General features: G+C 46.7%; 1 protein-coding gene across 1 annotated transcript; it reads right to left on the minus strand.

The window, feature by feature from the left end:
* Positions 1–1,543: 1,543 nt before the first annotated feature.
* LOC309524076 (DNA excision repair protein ERCC-6-like) lies at positions 1,544–14,463 on the minus strand. Its single transcript, XM_082208456.1, has 2 exons — positions 14,356–14,463; positions 1,544–5,415 (listed from the first exon to the last, which is right to left on the minus strand). The coding sequence occupies exons 1-2, from the start codon at positions 14,406–14,408 to the stop codon at positions 1,866–1,868; spliced, it is 3,603 nt and encodes a 1,200-aa protein (XP_082064582.1). The 5' UTR covers positions 14,409–14,463; the 3' UTR covers positions 1,544–1,865.
* Between the last annotated feature and the right edge of the window lie 4,035 nt (positions 14,464–18,498).

Here is an 18,498-nt window from a genome sequence, read left to right on the forward strand (position 1 = left end):
AAAAGAATAGTACTCTGGCCAGGATTGGCTTGTTATTGTTGTATGTCAAACAAATGCATGTCCTTTGGGACATCAACCCATAGGGGTCTCTTATGGTAGAAAAAATGGGATAAAATGTTAAAAGATTCTCAAGAAGTACATAAATGGTGATGGATCTCTATTTAAAGCAGGAAACCTTTGGTCCTCCAGATGTTGTTATAAACTCCAGTTCCCATAAACTCTAGGCAGCATGGCCAAGGTAAGGGATGATGAGAGCTGGAGCCGACACATCCAGCGAGCATATATTGGACAAGATAGACAGGAACACAATATTATATAGCTTTTCTGCAGCAAAACGTTTTTCACCCGTTAACATTGCAAGCACCTAGGTGCCACAAACTATTCCACCAGTCTTTCTCAACAGGGGATGAATACATATTTGCAACATTTTGAGGGTTTAGCTGACATTTAACAGAAGTGTGTAATAACGGAAAGATCTTGCATCAAACAAGAGCTGTGAAAGAATAGGAAAATGAGATTTTATGTGAACAAAAAGATACTGTAAAGAGACACCCAAGTGTACTTATTTCTTGAGTATTATTTTTTTTCTTATTTTCATTATATGGCTTGACACCCAGCATGCAATCCAATTTCTGGTCTCTATTCCCTTTCTTAATTTCAATGACACTTATTCCCAGACACTGCTAGATTGCAACCTAGGATGGGGTAGGGGAGAACAAATTTTAAACCAAAACTTTTTAAGGTATATATAGTACTTAGGAGAAAATAACTTTGACATCATACTGTATTTATTTTGTGCAAACCTGGTTAGAAGAATCAGAATAATCTCCTCTGAAATCTTTTTGAGAATGTCCAACAGTTAATGGGGAACATTTAATAGTACCAATCTTGCCTGCACCAAGCTTAGATGAAGTGAATTTTGATTTCATTAATACAGCATCTCATTTTCATTTTATGCACCTGTGATTTAAGCGATTCCTAACCGAACCAATCACTAGCACCCATCTGGTTACCTCCTGCTTCAGGAGAGCTAAAAAAGAAGCAAGTTAAGCTAGTGGGCTTATTCATTAAAAACATCAGTCTCTATTCTACCTGAACTCCAATGCCATGCAAGAATTTGTTTGCTGCCCTTCCCACTTATTTATTTGTTAGATGTAATGCAGCCGAGCTCTACTTTACCTTTCCCCTTTATCACGCCAGTTTACTTTCTTCAGGGAATTTTTAGTATGAGGAGCATTTGGTTTGGTGATCCTCCAACTGTGAACATAGGAACAGTCCAAATATAGGCTTGGACATTTTGGTGAGAACTAAGCCTCTGAAGCAGAGGCATGAACTTTTAAACCTCACACCAGCCCCAGCCAGTATGCCCAAGTGATGCCAGGGACTATGAGAGCTGTGAACCAGCAATGTTTTGGGGAGCACAGGTTCCCTATATCTACTTGGAAAGAAATGACTCCTTGCCTTCTGTGGGAACAAAGAAGTAGATGGCATTTAACTAAAATGTGGTAAAAGAGAGAAAGAGAGAGCAGCTAATACAATAGGCTTTCAAAGTTAAACCAGGTTTATTTTAAAATCTTAACAGCTAGTTCTTACAAAAGAGAGAGAGACATACACCCCAAGTGAAAGAAGCTGGGCCTTAAATGTTACAGATCAATGTCAGAAGCAATTTCCCTCAAGGTGCAGGTTCATCTTTCCACTGCTGTGATTGGATGCAAATCTGCTCTGGAAGTAATCAATAAAAGGGTACCATAAAAGGGGTGAGTGTAACCGTATAAAAACTCTAGAAATTGCTGTAGTAAAACTCTAGCTTTGCTCTCAGACTCTATCATTTCACTGGACGGCTCCTTTTCCAGCCACTCCAACTCCTAATCACAATTGTCCAGAGTTTTTTCTGCTTCAAGGTAAAGCTTAAAAGAATCTTCACAAGACATATAACTGGTGGATTCAATGGTCTCTGCAATGTCCTCCACCTGATCCAATAGGATACTAGCAAGGGATTTTCGTGAAGCGGTTGATCTTCTTCCACTAACTATTATCCTAGGAGAGAAACAAAGGCTGGTTGTGGACAATTTAGACTTTGGCGTTGACATGATATCAGGTAGTTTGTTTGTGGGAGATTCTTGTCTGTGATTGCTATCATCCCAATCAGTTATAAAACAATCGTCATCCTCTTCAGTATCTGAAACTATTATTTTAACGGGCATATTTTTATGCTGAAAAGAAAGCTCACTGTTGTTCATCAACACATCATCAGAGCCCCCAATAACCATAGATCCCATTATACTTTTGCTGGCTTGGAGACTTCTGTTGTCCGGATTTTCCTGAAACCAAGAGTGAGCCCAAGAGCTACAGTGGCTATTCAGTGGAAATCTTGTGTTCTCTGTATCCTTCAATGACATTTCCATTCCTGAGATATCTTGCAACTGATCCTCGGAATCTTCTAAGACAAGTCTGAAATCACACTGGGGAGAACCAGATAGAGCCTCATCAACCATTATTACACTCATTCCAGATTTCTGCGCAAAACTGAGGTCTGACATTTTACTGGTCTGCAGTTGAGATGCTTCTGAGGTACCTGGCTCAGCAACTTCACCTGCCTCTCCATGTGGACTTGTAGGAACATTGAGAGACATGTCAGTCTCGCCTTGTTGCTTGACATGGTTAGACACATACTCTGATGACTGCTGCAATGGGACCCCTTGGATATCAGTAAGCATGCCATTTGCCTCGACAGGAGGGTCATGGCAGATTGTTTGAAGTTCAGAACTGCAATTTACCTGGAAAGACAAGTGAGCTTGAGAAGAAGAGGATACATGACTTTGATCATGGTTTTGAGTAGTTTGTAGATCATCATCAGGCACATAGTGAAATGACTGCTGCAGTGGGGCCACTTGGGAATCGTTAAACTTGCCATTTGCCTCAGCAGGTGGGTCATGGGAAACCACCTGACACGCAGGGCTGCAGTTCTCCTTGTAAGATAATGAATGATCTTGAGTAAAAGAAGATATAGGAGTTACTTCTTGTGGACTGGCTGGTTTGCATTTTTCGTTCATGGATGCAGAGATATCCATATTAGTTAGGTTCTGAAGCACTTGTTCATCCTCCTCAATAAGTAGCTCTGTCATCTTAGAACTTACATTGACAATGTCATCATCACTGCCACCTACAAGACTGATATTCTCACTGCTTGTGGGTTCATCAGTTACAGGTGGGATGAGAGCATAATTCGGAGAAGGCTTTGATGGCTTTTTATTTGGCTGGGTGGACAATTCCATTTCTCTCAGCCATGCCCCTTCAGTTGTGTTTCGGAGGTTTCCCATCAGTTGGTCCTTTAGCTGGGATTCCAGCTGTACCAGCTCTTGGGCTTTCTGTACCCTGTGTTCAATGTCCATGAGGACTTCTTCATCCTCAACTTCATCTCCATGAACCGCTTCATGTGTGTACATTAAGTCATGGTCTGATATGCCAAATATATCCAGTGAATGGAGATACGCAATGTGCTTGTCCAGCTGCTTATCTGTTTTTCTTTGGCTTGCATGCAAAGACTGGAGCTGGAGCTGTGTTACTGAGCTTTGAGTATCTCCCAATGTGAACAACTCCCTTAGTTCTTGCATAGTGAAATATCTGTATGGGTCTTTCCTATCTCCCATGCTTTGTCGGATTAATGAGTCTTTGAATACTTGCCTTCTGTAGATTTTCTCCTCCACTGTCCCACAGCTAATTAGCCGGTAGATTACAACATTGTCCTTCTGCCCTATCCTGTAAACCCTGTCTACGGCTTGAGCATCTGTAGCTGGGTTCCAGCTAGGATCAAAAATCACCACCCTGGTAGCTGCTGTTAAGGTTAGACCAACCCCACCAACTTGGGTAGTAAGCAGAAACACAGAGTATTCTTTGCTCTTCTGAAAGACACTAATTCTCCTTTTTCGCTCCTCCAACTGGCTTACTGTTCCATCAATGCGCATTAGCTTAAAGCACCTGTGAGTTAAGATGCGCTCTATAATATCCAGCATTTTTCTTGAATGAGAAAACACCAGTGTTCTGTGCCCCTCCTCCTGCAATCTTTCCAGCAGGGCCATGAGGAAGCACAGCTTTCCTGATTCCGCCATCAGAGTCTCATCCAAAATGTCCCTAAGGTTTCTCTTCATGCTGGAAGGCTCATTATTTTCATCACCATCCACCATATTATAATTGGGAGCTTCCAGACCAAGTTTGCTACATGCTTGTGCTGACAACAGCCTGGGGTGATCACAGAGTTTCTTCAAGACATTCAGTTCAGCAAGTGGGGACCTTGTGGTCATTAACAACTTTTTTATATGATCCAAAGACAGAAAGTCCCTATATATTTCTTTTTGTATGGGTGATAGGTATACCCACACAATGAAGTCGTTTTTTCTGGGCAGAGAAGGCATTTCAGAAGCAACAGTCTTGCTCTGATTTTCTGGGAGACTGATTTTGAGTTCAGGCTTAGCTTTGTTCTGTAGTTCATCTTTACTCCGTCTTAGGAAATACGGCTTGATTATGGACATCAGGTTTTCAGAGATCTTAAGTCCCAGTGCTTTCTCTTCCTGGGTTGCATTCTTTGTCCTGGCTCTTGTGATAGGTTTTTCGTATTCCATCCCGAAAGTTTTCATTGTGCCTAGAAGCGATCCCTGACAAGCAAAGTCAAAAAGAGCCCAGAGTTCTTTTAGGTTGTTTTGGACCGGAGTTCCTGTGAGCAGGATGCGGTTTTGAGCAGGGATAGCATGCACAGATTTTGTCGTTTTGGCAGATGGTGTTTTAATTTTATGAGCTTCATCAAGGATGACGTAGTCCCAGATGAACTCCTTCCCATCAAAGCTCGATAACTGCTGCCAACTGCTGAGGACCAGCTGATAAGTCGTGAGCAAGATACCACTCCTCTTCTGGATCCTCTTTAGATTTCTCTCACATTCATACTTGTTGGGTCCATGAAAGACACTCACGCGCAGCCCAGGAGTCCACTTGGCAAACTCTTTAAGCCAGTTGCTCAAAAGGCTAGGCGGCATAATTAACAGCACAGTCCGAATGAGTTCTTCATCAAACATGCCCGAGAGGAAAGCGATGATCTGAATGGTTTTCCCCAAGCCCATGTCATCTGCAAGGATACCACCTTTCCTTCCATTGCGGTATAAACTGTATAAGAAGGCAACCCCTTCTCTCTGGTGGTCAAATAGCTTGTCATGTATTTCTCCAAACAACATTAGTCCACTCTGACAAACGTCCACAAAGACATCATCTTCCTGATCCAGGGCTAGTGAAGCTAGTGCTTCCTCAACTTTTTTAATTTTTCTTGTCAGCTTTTCACAGGGATAGATTTGATGCGCCTTCCTCAGAAGGCAGAGAGATTCCTCCAGGTTGCCATTTTTTGCTTCCTGCTTTGCTTGGGAGACAAATCTGCAAAATATAAAGTTTGAAGAGTCAGAAATACCCTGCAAAAATCAACTCAGGGTCTTAAAATGTAGGAAGGACAGCAGCATCCATGCATTTGATTCATACAATATAGCATGCCTACAAAACAACTGTCATTTATTGTTTATTATTTATTTTCACACACACACACACACACACACACACTATGTAGTGAGTGTCAGGGAACTGACATCGGAGGAAAGGGAAGTGGTAAGGCTCCCAGAGACTGGGAGAGAGTCAACAGCCAAAGCAGGGACCAGCAGGGGGAGCGCGGGGTCTCTGGAGGAGGATCTCAGTAATGCTGAGAGAGACGCAGCAGCCCAGGCAGGAAGCAGCAGGGGAGAGAAAGGGGTGAGAGACACTTCGAGCGAAAATAGCGGGGAGGTGTCAGAAGCAGCTGCAGGGAGACCCATGCTTCGCCGGAAGCTGCCACGTCGTGAGTCCAGGAGACGCGTTTCCGTTAAGGAACTTCTTTGCTGGAAGCGCTTCCGCAGACAGCCACTGTCAGACTCTACTAGTGACTAGAGCAGACATGTCTGAGGAGCTCTGTCACACACAGAGGTTTGTGGGGTCGCACAAACTCTGAAGGGGCACTATTTTAAGCACAAGCAGCTAATCATCCCCTGACAGCAGTCTGACAGTCTCTGTACGCTGCCTGTGCAGGAGAAAGCATCATGAGCAACCCAGTCGGAACCGGAGACGCAGGGGTTGGAGCTGGTCCAAGCTTGGAAGAAAGGTATCAAGCTCTGGAGGTCCAACTTGCGCTGCAGACGGCGAGGCTCGAGGAGAGAAGGGCTCAGGATGCTGACAAAAAGGGGAGAACCACTCAGTTCCCCAGAAAGGTACCAGGATTGGTGCAGAAGTTTGGGGGGGACCCCAAGGATTACCATGCCTTTAGGACAGAGATGCAATATGCTCTGAATGTGCAGTTTGATGAGTTCCCTGATGAGGAATCGCGAGTTGCTTTCGTAATTGGGCATCTTGAGAAGGGGGCGCGGGACTGGGTTCGACCCCTGATGGCAACGCACAACGATATCCTAAAGGACACTATGAAATTCTTTCGTGCAATGGATATCATGTTTTCCAGCGATATTGAGGAAGGGTTGGTGCGCAGACAGCTAATGGCTTGCAAGCAGGGAAGCAGATCTGTCCGTGAGTACTGGACTGAATTTACCATGCTGATTCACAGATTGGGGTGGGATTTATCGGCAGCACCCATTCAGATGCTATTTGAAGAAGGTCTTTCTTCAGCTGTGAAAGACGAGCTGGCCAGGAGCCCCAGGGCGGTGTCTATGGATCAGCTGACCAAATCTGCGCTGACCATTGGAGCGCGCCAGGAGGCAAGAGCCATGGAGAGGCGGGAAGGGAGAGGGGAACGTTGGAAGGAGTTACGCATTCCAGACATTCCTGAGCCAGCTTTCCCGCCGGCAGAGCCGATGGAAATCGGAACAGCCCGCGCGCGCGCATTTTCAAAGCCCAGTGAGGGGGCGAAGAAGGAGGGAAAGGGAGCCCGGAAATGCTATCTCTGCCAACAGCCAGGTCACTTTGCCAGAGTCTGCCCCCAGAGGAAGGAATGGCAAGGGATGGTGGGAGCTGTTGAGGGGGAAGAGCAGGGAGAAACGGAGCAGGTAAAAGCCAACGCCTGGTTGCCAGCAGGGCACTGCAGCCAGGCCAAAGAGCAGTGAAAGTGCCCCTTCCCCAAGTGCCAGTGCCAGAAGCTCCTCGACCTGCTCTAGTGATTGAAGTGTCGCTAGAGCTGCAAAATGGACACCCCCTGAAAATAAAGGCGCTGTTGGACTCAGGCAGCTCCTGCAATTTCATGAGCAAGGAGTTTGCTGCTGAGCACCAGATACAGACTATCCCTTTAAGCAACCCCCTGCAGGTGACCACGATCGATGGCAGGGAACTGTTGGGAGGAGGCGTCAGCTTGCAGACCGTCCCAATGATAATGAGGGTGGCAAGGCACACAGAACTGATAGCGTTTAATGTGGCCACCTTGGGAGGCGCTCCCATTATTTTGGGAATGAGCTGGCTAGCCCTACATGATCCGCTGGTGGGCTGGCATCAAAGAGTGGTTTCCTTCGGTTCAGCACATTGCTTAGAACACTGCAGGGCGGAAAAGGGGTCAGCAGGGGCCCAAGCCACCCTAGCAGGGACGGAAGTAATGGAGAAGGGGAAGGTGCCACCACAGTATGCTGATCTCAGCGACGTGTTCAGCGAGAAGGAAGCGGACCAACTACCCCCGCATAGGCCCTTTGATTGCCAGATCAATTTACTCCCTGGAGCACAGCTTCCTGTAGGCAAGTTGTATGCCATGTCAGACAGGGAGATGCAGGAGTTGCGAGCGTTCATTGACAAGAACCTGAAGAGAGGCTTCATCAGAGAGTCCAAGGCAGCGGGGGGTAGCCCAGTGTTTTTTGTGGATAAAAAAAACACGGACAAGCCGAGGCTGGTATGTGACTTTCGGGCCCTAAATGCAGTGACAGAGCCGGCGGCTTTTCCTATGCCCAGGATTGATGATATTTTGACCAGGGTGCGAAAAGGAAAGATTTTTACAAAGCTGGACCTAAGGGGGGCGTACAACCTGATACGTATAAGGAAAGGGGATGAATGGAAGACCACCATGTTCACCCCTTTGGGGGCATTTGAATACCTCGTTATGCCTTTTGGATTACAAACAGGCTCCGCGTGTTTTCAAGCCTTTATGAACCATGTACTGGGGCCTTTGCTCTACAAGAATTGCGTGGCCTTCTTAGATGACGTGTTGGTGTATTCGGAGAATGAGGAGCAACATGTGAGAGACGTCAGAGAAGTGTTGAGCAGGCTGCAAGCCAACAGACTGTGGGTGAAACTGGAGAAGTGTCAGTTTCATACCAAGGAGGTGGAATTCCTGGGGTACCGCTTGTCAGACAAGGGGTTGGCCATGGACCCCGGCAAGGTTCAAGCGGTGCTGGAATGGAAAACACCCAAGACCAAGAAGGATGTGCAGAGGTTTCTAGGGTTTGGAAACTTTTATCGTAAGTTCATCCGAAACTTCGCCCACCTGACGGCGCCCATCACGGACTGTCTCAGCAGCAAAAAGAAGTTTGTTTGGACGGGGGAGGCGGAGCGAGCGTTTGAGGAACTGAAAAGGGCCTTCGCCTCTGACGAACAACTTCTACATGTGGATTTACAAAAAAAGCTGAGGGTCGAAACAGACGCTTCTGACAGAGCCATAGGGGCGGTGCTGCTTCTGCAGCCGGGGAAGGAGGGGTCAGAGTGGCGACCGTGTGCCTTCTTTTCGCGAAAGCTGAACAAATCTGAGAGAAACTACGCGGTGTACGACCGGGAACTTCTTGCGATTTATGAGGCCTTCCGGAGATGGAGGCACCTACTAATTGGTGCACAACAGAAGGTGCAAGTGTGCACGGACCATAAGAATCTAGAGTATTGGAGAACGGCGCGAGTGCTCAACCAAAGGCAGTTGAGATGGGCCCAGGAGTTCTCCAAATTTAACTTTGAGATTTGTTACGTACCAGGCCCGGAGAACGTTAGGGCGGACGCTCTCTCACGCAAACCTGAATATTTGGAGGGAGAGGGTGCACCCGAAGAGACTCATGTCATTCCCGAGGACCGCTGGGTGTGTGGGGCGGCTTTGGTGGGGCAAAGGGAACTGGTAGAGGGAACGGTGCAGGATGAATACGCCCAGGACAAACTCAGGGGTCTCAGGAGGGAGGGAGACAAACCCGGGGGTTTTGAGGAGAGAAACGGGGCGTTGTACTACAAGGGAGCGTTATACATACCTGAAGGGGAATTGAGGGAAAAGGTACTCAAGCAACTGCACGATAGCCCCACAGCAGGGCATTTTGGGCAACACAAAACCATGTGGCTGGTTACCAGGGAATTCTGGTGGCCCAAGGTCAGGGAAGATGTGCGTGAATATGTGAGAGGGTGTGACCGATGTCAACGAGCCAAGGGGGAGAGGCGGGCACCGGCAGGTTTATTAGAACCACTACCCACGCCGGAAAGACCATGGGAGGCAGTGGCAATAGATTTCATGACTGATCTGCCCAGGTCCAAAGGGAAGACAGCCATTATGGTTGTGGTAGACCTGTTAACCAAGATGGCCCACTTTATAGCCTGCTCACATGCGGTCACAGCAGAAGAAACCGCCAAATTGTTTGTGGAAAATGTGTTTAGGTTGCATGGTGCCCCCTTGAGGGTGGTTTCGGACCGAGGGAAACAATTTACTTCCAGGTTCTGGAGGAAGCTCATGAGCTTATTGCATGTAGAGGTGAATTTTTCCACTGCCCGTCATCCAGAAACCAATGGGCAGGCGGAAAGAGCTAATGGTGTCCTCCAGCAATATTTGAGGTGTTATGTGAATGACAGAGAGAATGATTGGGTGGAGAAGCTGGCGTTGGCAGAATTTGCCTATAACAATGCAGAGAACGTGTCCACGGGGATGAGCCCTTTTTTGGCCAATCACGGGTGTCATCCCCGAGCCTTCCCAGGGGGGGAGGGGGAGAACTGGAGCGTTCCTGCCGCAGAACAGTTCGTTGAAGAAATGGAAGCGATCCATCGCCAGCTCCAACTTAATTTAAACAGGGCGAAGGAGGAATATAAGAGGCAGGCAGAGAAAACCAGAAGGGAAGGGGAAAGTATTAGGGTGGGGGACCAGGTGTGGCTGTCCACCCAAGGGTTACCATTTAAAGGAGGTTGTAAGAAGTTAAGACCCAAAAGACTGGGCCCATTTGAAGTCACGCAACAGGTCAACCCAGTGGCTTTCAGACTCCGGTTACCGAACCACATGAAGTTGCACCCAGTGTTCCACAGATCATTGCTGTCACCGTATATAGGGGACAGAGAGGGGAGGGTCAATAGGGGACCAGCTATGGAGGAAAAAGAACACAGCTACCATGTAGCGGAGATTCTCGATTCCAGGTGGAGGGGAGATCAAGTAGAGTATTTGGTAATGTGGGAAGGGGAGCCGGAGTCGGAAAACACCTGGGTCAGGGCAGAGGATGTAGATGACGAGGTTTTGATTGAAACTTTTCATCAGAGATTCCCTAGAAAACCCCAGCCAGTGGCGAGGTTCCGGAGGGAATACTTCGCCACCACCGACGACGAAGAAGAGTTGGAGGGGTTCGCTGATTCCGAGGTGGAGGAGGATTCAGCGAGTCGGAACGAAGACCGATGGAGGGAATTGTTCGAGACGTCTGAAGATGAAGAGGATTCTTTTAGGGGTTTCAGCTCCTCACCGCCCAGAGGAGAGAGTAGGGGCGGGGGAGAGGGGGGCCCTGGAGGGGAGGTGGATGTCAGGGAACTGACATCGGAGGAAAGGGAAGTGGTAAGGCTCCCAGAGACTGGGAGAGAGTCAACAGCCAAAGCAGGGACCAGCAGGGGGAGCGCGGGGTCTCTGGAGGAGGATCTCAGTAATGCTGAGAGAGACGCAGCAGCCCAGGCAGGAAGCAGCAGGGGAGAGAAAGGGGTGAGAGACACTTCGAGCGAAAATAGCGGGGAGGTGTCAGAAGCAGCTGCAGGGAGACCCATGCTTCGCCGGAAGCTGCCACGTCGTGAGTCCAGGAGACGCGTTTCCGTTAAGGAACTTCTTTGCTGGAAGCGCTTCCGCAGACAGCCACTGTCAGACTCTACTAGTGACTAGAGCAGACATGTCTGAGGAGCTCTGTCACACACAGAGGTTTGTGGGGTCGCACAAACTCTGAAGGGGCACTATTTTAAGCACAAGCAGCTAATCATCCCCTGACAGTGAGCTACAAAAATCACAAATTTAATAGTAAAAATAAATCAAATATCAAAGAGATAAAAACAATAGCTCTAAAAACTCAGAGACCACTCACACACAGCATTAGAAATTATATAAAAAATTGGGACCAGTTTACTAGAATCATTTACTTGCTCCATGTGCTCTAGCTCAAGCACTTTGATCTGCAGAACTTGCACTTCTATAAGTGCCATATAATGTTCATTCTGCATTTGCTAGGAGCTTATCTTTCAGCGTGGCACCATGTATGCTTTCCTTTCCAATCAATGCTAGAAGATAGCCTTGCTTTCTGATATTAGACATCTGCTAAAATCTTTTATTTTTTAATTCAGAAATCCTGTCCAGACACATATTAGTCTACCAATATTTGCTGAATTCATTTGTGTATTACTGATAATTGTTTTATGCACACTGCTTAAAGATTTGTTTGATTAAGCAGTTTCTAAAGAAATAAATATAAATTATTAAAACCTTTGTGGAACAAAAAGATGTTCAACACTAGGGTTGCCATATTTTATTTCAAAAAGTGAAAACCGGACACAAAAGTTGTTGAGCTTTTTTCTTTTGTCAAAGTTGTTGAGCTTGTTTTTGCAAAATCTCAGCTAGAAAAATATTGCAGTTTTTGAGCTATTTTTAAGGAAATTCACCAAAATCTGCACTTCTGACATGGGTTGCCAAACGTCTGGATTTTCCTGGACATTTCTGCGATTTCTGCCCAGACCCTGTTCCCAACTGCCTTATTCCATCTAACACCCAAAGATCACTTCAACTCAATGGGACTTGCTTTTGAGTAGACTAAATAGGATTGCGTTGGAAAAATTAGAAGTGAAGTTTTGGTAAGTTTCTCCAGAGAGAATTAGGCCTCATCTGCCCAAGGACACAGTATTTTGGGTGGTGTCAGTGCAGTTCCACTAGACCCCACCTGACCTTTTTAAAGCTCTAAAAAGCCACATTAAATAGTCATGGCTTCCCCTAAAGAATCCTGGGAACTGTAGTTTGTTAAGGGTGTTGAGAGTTGTTAGAAGATCCCTGTTTTCCTCATAGCAATCCCTCTTCCCAGGGAACCCATGTTGCTCTATGAGGAAGATAGGGGTCTTCTAACAACTCTGTGAAGTGAATCAGGAGACTCTCAGCACCATCAGAAGTCTTTAGGGGAAGCCATGGTAGTTTCAGCTGGTATGATAGTGCTTAAATCTGTAGCACAGATAGGGTCTTGCAGAACTGCAGTGACACCACCAAAAGTCTCTCTCTCTCTCTCTTTTTAAAAGGCCAAATCACAGGATTAACCATGCCATTGAGCTTTTATCAGCAATGGGAAACCTCTGGCCCAACCTCTGGTTCTAATTAGGCCCAGTATGGGGCAGGTACAGATGTGATTTCAAAGGAGCAATCAGGAACTTAAAGTGAGCAGAAGTAAAAACACCAACACAGTAATCCTTATATTTGCAAAGCTGGTGATTTAGCAGATACTTGGTAGATTTTTTCAAAATATAGAGGAATGTTGCTTCTTCACCTCAGCAGCTTTCCATGCATCTTGAAATATTTTTTAAGCCTAGCAAAACCTAACCTGAATTCACTGCTATACAGTCATATCTCAGGTTGAAGTAGCTTCGGGTTGAGCGTTTTCGGGTTGTGCTCCGCGGCGACCCAGAAGTAACAGAACGTGTTACTTCCGGGTTTCGCCACTCGCGCAGATGCTCAAAATGACGTCGCGCGCATGCGCAGAAGCGTGGGTTGCATTTGCTTCAAGATGCAAACGGGGCTCTGGAACGGATTCCGTTCGCATCCAGAGGTACCACTGTATATACTTCTGAGTGGATGTTGTAGTGTTAGGGCAGAGGCACACCACAAATTCAAAGCACATGGCTTCCAAAAAGGAATCCTGAGAACTGTAGTTTCCCTCAAAGAGCTACAATTCTCAGTAAGGTAAAGGTAACCGGACCCCTGATCATTAGGTCCAGTCGTGACCGACTCTGGGGTTGCAGTGCTCATCTTGCTTTATTAGCCGAGGGAGCCGGTGTACAGCTTCCGGGTCATGTGGCCAGCACGACTAAGCCGCTTCTGGCGAACCAGAGCAATGCATGGAAATGCCGTTTACCTTCCCACCAGAGTAGTACCTATTTATCTACTTGCACTTTGACGTGCTTTCAAACTGCTAGGATGGCAGGAGCAGGGACCGAGCAATGGGAGCTCACCCCGTCGCAGGGATTCGAACCGCCAACCTTCTGATCGGCAAGTCCTAGGCTCTGTGGTTTAATCCACAGTACTCATAACAAATTATAGTTCCCATGATTCTTTGGGGGAAGCAATGTGCTTTAAATGCATGCAGTGGGTATCTTAAAAATGGTAGACTTTGGAGCTTCTGCTTTTTCTTTGTACACACCCTTTAACATCCAGCATGAAGAACTCAGAAAGCTTGTACAGTCATACCTTGGGTTAAATATGCTTTGGGATGAATATTTTCGGGTTGCGCTCCGCGACGACCCGGAAGTAATGGAGTGTGTTACTTCCAGGTTTCGCCGCTCGTGCATGTGCAGACGCTCAAAATGACCTCACGCACGGAAGCGGCAACCTGCGTACGTGCAGAAGCAGGTTGCGTTCGCTTCAGGATGCAAATGGGGCTGCGGAACAGATCCCATTCGCATCCAGAGGTACCACTGTATGCTATATTCTGAGTGGTGGAAAGCTATTCTGTACTGGGTCCCCCCTCCCCCTCATAAAAATAAGCCAGCAGGGCTACCTACATTTACTATTGTTATTTTGAATAACTTTCTGACCTGCTGTTATTTTAACGCTATTAATTGTTTTTGCGGCTGTTTTACATCCTGGAATTTTAACACTGCATTTTTTAGATCTGCTGCAACCTGCCAAGGGAACTTGTGCACCCTGAAATGTGAGCCAGTAATCATTGAAATAACTGTTATTAAATATTTCGAATATCACAGCTCCGCAAAGTAACCACACACAGGTGTATTCTGAAGTAAGACCAACTGAGTCCACCCGGAACGTGCTAGGATTGTACAGTCTTGACTCCCACTTGCCCAAGAGAAACGGGGTTATCACATTTCTTATCCGGGGAAGGAGAAACGCTCGGGAATCTTAGTTCAGAAGTAAACCTTAAATGCAGAATCACCCTCCCGTTCCAAATCCTTTTCGTTTACCTCCGGTACTGTTCATCCCGCTCAGGATTATCAGCGCCCAACGGCTCAGCCATACTTTCGCAGCAGAAACAAACACGGAACCGGCTGCCAGTGAGATTTCAAAACTGCGCGGCAAGCAGCAGCGTCTACTTCCTTAACCTTCCCAGCCTATCACTGAGCGGAATGCAAATGAGGCGCGAAGTTTTTAGCCTTTCAGCTCGTTCCGAACGCAGAGGCTGTACAAGGAGGCGTTCTCATTCCAGAAGGAGGTGGCGGCTCATTCAATGTTTATTCGTTCATTTACACCATTCATTCATTCATTCGCACCACTGAGATAAAAATGTAGAGTCACAATTCAGATGTGTGGAATTTCGGTTGCTGGTTTCGTTTTACTCCGGCTGCTCCCGCGCCGCCGTTAAGTGACCATAGAAAACCTTGAAGAATGTATGATTTGGGGGCGGGAGCTGTGACTGGAGAAGAAAAGAGGAGCATTGATGCTCCTCCTAATTCAGATCGTATTTCGTATGAAAAATGTGATTTAGGCTTTAATGAGACTTACTTCTGAGTAGGCCTGCACAGTAAAGGTAAAGGGACCCCTGACCATTAGGTCCAGTCGTGACCGACTCTGGGTTTGCGGCGCTCATCTCGCTTTATTGGCCGAGGGAACCGACGTACAGCTTCCGGGTCATGTGGCTAGCATGACTAAGCCGCTTCTGGCAAATCAGAGCAACGCACGGAAACACCGTTTACCTTCCCGCCAGAGCGGTACCTATTTATCTACTTGCACTTTGATGTGCTTTTGAACTGCTAGGTTGGCAGGAGCAGGGACTGAGCAACGGAAGCTCACCCCGTCGCGGGGATTCGAACCGCTGACCTTCTGATCGGCAAGTCCTAGGCTCTGTGGTTTAACCCACAGCGCCACCTGCGTCCCATAGGCCTGCACAGTACTTTACAGTTAAACCGCAGTACTGTACTATTCATGTATTCAGAATGATGTCTCATTGACAGCATTGGATTCACAGGATAAAAGACTGCAACTTTTTAGCCATTTAAAAATCACCCTACAGGCAATTAAAGAATCCTGTGCCACAGTGTCCTGTAGCAGTTAGAATGTTGGAGGCCAGGATTCAAATCCCTGCTGAGCCATGAAACTCAGAAGGTTACCTTGGGCCAGCCACAGTCTCTCAGCCTAGCCTACCTCACAGGGTGGTTGTAAAATGGGGATGAAAAGAACAATGTACTGCCACTTTTGAGCTTCAACATTCTCACTTTGCGATCTCCAAGAAACTGTTCTATTCATTGCATTACTAACAGTGGAATCTTAACCATACATGAAAATAGAGACAATCCAGAAGCCCCTCATGTTTACTCAGAATCAGGAGTGACAACTTGGCCCCACAACCATGGGTGCCTGGGACTGTGGGTGCCATGCAGCGTGAGAAATTATGTGGGTGCTCGGGCACCCAGGGCCACAGGGAGTTCGCATCTATGCTCAGAATTGTCTTGTTACCCAATAGGTCATCTTCTTCTTTGGCTATCATTTGTGGTCAAATGAGATTGCCTTCCAATCTTCCAACAGTGTGTCCTTAAGTGACTGTGGAGGCCGATGCTGGATTCACACATCCTTCCACATTGGGGACATAGGTTTCCGGGTGGAAATTGATCAAGGTGAGGATTTGACAAACGTGCCTTCCTAGGTTTTCTGTCACCCAGGTCAAATACCCACGCCCCGGATGTGTGTTTACGGACATACATACACATACATACAAACACCTCAATACATTTATTCATAAAGGGCATAAAAAGTAGGTAATATATCAGTGTAATGCAAAGGATTCCTAGGAAGAACTATGACTGCATGACCAAAGTCAAAAAGAGCACCCCTTTCTAGGAAAGGAAATTGTTTGTCAAAAGTAGAACTTCCATGTGCAGCAGTTGTCTATCTGAAGTCAGGTTTTGAATTGAATACTGTCCAACCATCTTGTCCTCTGTCGTCTCCTTCTTGTGCCCTCAATCTTTCCCAACAACAGAGTCTTTTCCAGGGAGTCTTCTTTTCTCAGGAGGTGGCCAAAGTATTGGAGCCTCAGCTTCACGATCTGTCCTTCCAGTGAGCACTCAGGGCTGATTTCCTTCAGAATGGATAGGTTTGATCTTCTTGCAGTCCATGGGACTTTCAAGAGTCTCCTCCAGCACCATAATTCAAAGGCTCTCACTTCCATACATCACTACTGGGAAAACCATAGTTTTAACTATACGGACCTTTGTTGGCAAGGTGATGTCTCTGCTTTTTAAGATGCTGTCTAGATTTGTCATTGCTTTTCTCCCAAGAAGCAGGCGTCTTTTAATTTTGTGACTACTGTCACCCTAAGGATCATCTAGTCCAGGGGTTTTCCTCCGCCCCTGGCCTGGAGGACTCCCAAAGAGAGGGGGCTGGAGAGGAGGCTGAGGGAATACTCCACAAGGGGGGTTCGAAAAGGGGTGAGAGGCTGCCAGCTCTGCAGGCAAGGGGTGACATAACTGGGCTCCTGAGCCCCACAGGGTGCTGCAAAAAGAATTTAGTTGGTCAAGGGAGCCGTGGACTTAAAAAGGTTGAAAACCTCCGATCCAGGCCAATTGATTCTCTTCCTCAGCTTCCTGTCCCTCCCTCTATCCCTTCAGAATTTCTTTCTCATACAGTAGCAAACCCATAGGGGATTTCTATTTTCTGCTTCGCTGGGGAGAACCACACAGCTTCTCCAGATTTTCCAACTCCCCCTCAGCCTGGATCGAGTTGTAAATGAGCCTTCTTCAGCTTCATGGGGAAAGGGGAAGGATGGAATTTGTGGCTACCTTTCACTTTTTCATCTTTCTCTCTGGCTGAAGCCCAGAGATCCTGGGAGGCTAGGAGCCTCAATGGCGTCCTTCTGGAGGTTTCACCCAGAGCAGGAACCCTTGCTAGACCCCCAATCTAGCCATGGCTCTGCCTTCCTCTTAGCTTGTTTCTCCCTTTTATCCTGATTTTGTGCTTCTTCAAAGTTCTTTGGTAGAGGCTATTCTCCAATTGGAACGCTTGCAGGCCAGTGATTCCCAGTTGTTGGTGTTTATACTACATTTTAAAAGATTTGCCTTGAGAGCGTCTTTGCACATTTCTTATGTAATATAAAGCAATAATCTGGAACACTCAGTAAGAAAGCTAATGAAATGAAAATCCAGGCAGATGTTTCACACTTCCCGGCTTCTTTGGTTTCTCGTTTCCTTCTTTTGCCCGAGGCTACTGGCCAGGGAGATGTAGGTGGCTGAAACTGTTTCATCAAGTGAAGTTAAACATACACCCAACTTCAGAGGAAAACTTCAGCCAAGACTGCAGGGTGTTCATAAAATGGCAGAAAATCAGCAGAATGTGAATTGTCAGCTTGGAGCGGGGAGAGGTTCAGTGATGGACATTAATGTAATATGCCTGCTTATCACTTCCTGTGGATTTTTTTTTTTGGGGGGGGGTGGGAGGGAATCAGATGAATACTAAACTTGCAATCCTACACTTAACAGGGGGCAAACTCTATTGAATTCAGTGGGATTTAATTTTTAGTAGACATGCATGTGTTAAGTCGTGGGTGAACATATCAGACGACACAGCGATTCTTCAGACAGCTCTTGTTTATTCACAGGCCAGAACAGAACTGGGCTGAAGGGTTCAGCCAACCTGATTATATAGAGCTCAACTACAAACAACAGTAACAACTTTCTGTAACTATGCAATCATTGAATGTCACTTTCAATTCCTTATTTGCATAAGTGGACCTGAGTGAAAACTATCTAAAGTATCCCCCTGCTGGCCCAGGGTAAGAACTTCAGTACATAACAGCATGATTATCCTTCTGCAGGCTGTTTGCATCAGTCTCATAACAGATTCTAGCAAAGTTAACATTTGTGCCAACGAACTGGAGGGGAGTGGGAGGCAGTAAAGAGAACCAGTGTGGTTGAAACTAACCTGAACATAGGTGCCAACACCCTGATGCCCTGGGTGCCCAAGCACCCATGAAATTTCCCATGAAGGGGCCACGCACCCACATATTTCAGTTCCAGGGCCATGCACGTTGCATGGCACCCACAGTCCCAGGACCCCATGGTTGTGGGGCCAAGCTAGCAGTCCTGAATCTGAAAGTTGTGAATGGTGGGTTTGTTGCT

The sequence above is a fragment of the Podarcis vaucheri genome (genome assembly GCF_965113315.1).
Source record: "Podarcis vaucheri genome assembly, chromosome: Z".
In the NCBI taxonomy this organism is placed as follows: Eukaryota; Metazoa; Chordata; class Lepidosauria; order Squamata; family Lacertidae; genus Podarcis; species Podarcis vaucheri.

What these genes read in the sequence shown, in the direction of transcription:
- LOC309524076 (XM_082208456.1), bottom strand. Translation starts at nt 14,408, where the DNA reads ATGGCTGAGCCGTTGGGCGCTGATAATCCTGAGCGGGATGAACAGTAC. An exon ending in CGGGATGAACAGTACCGGAG is followed by an intron (nt 5,416 to 14,355) that starts GTAAACGAAAAG and finishes TATATTTTGCAG; the next exon opens with ATTTGTCTCCCAAGCAAAGC.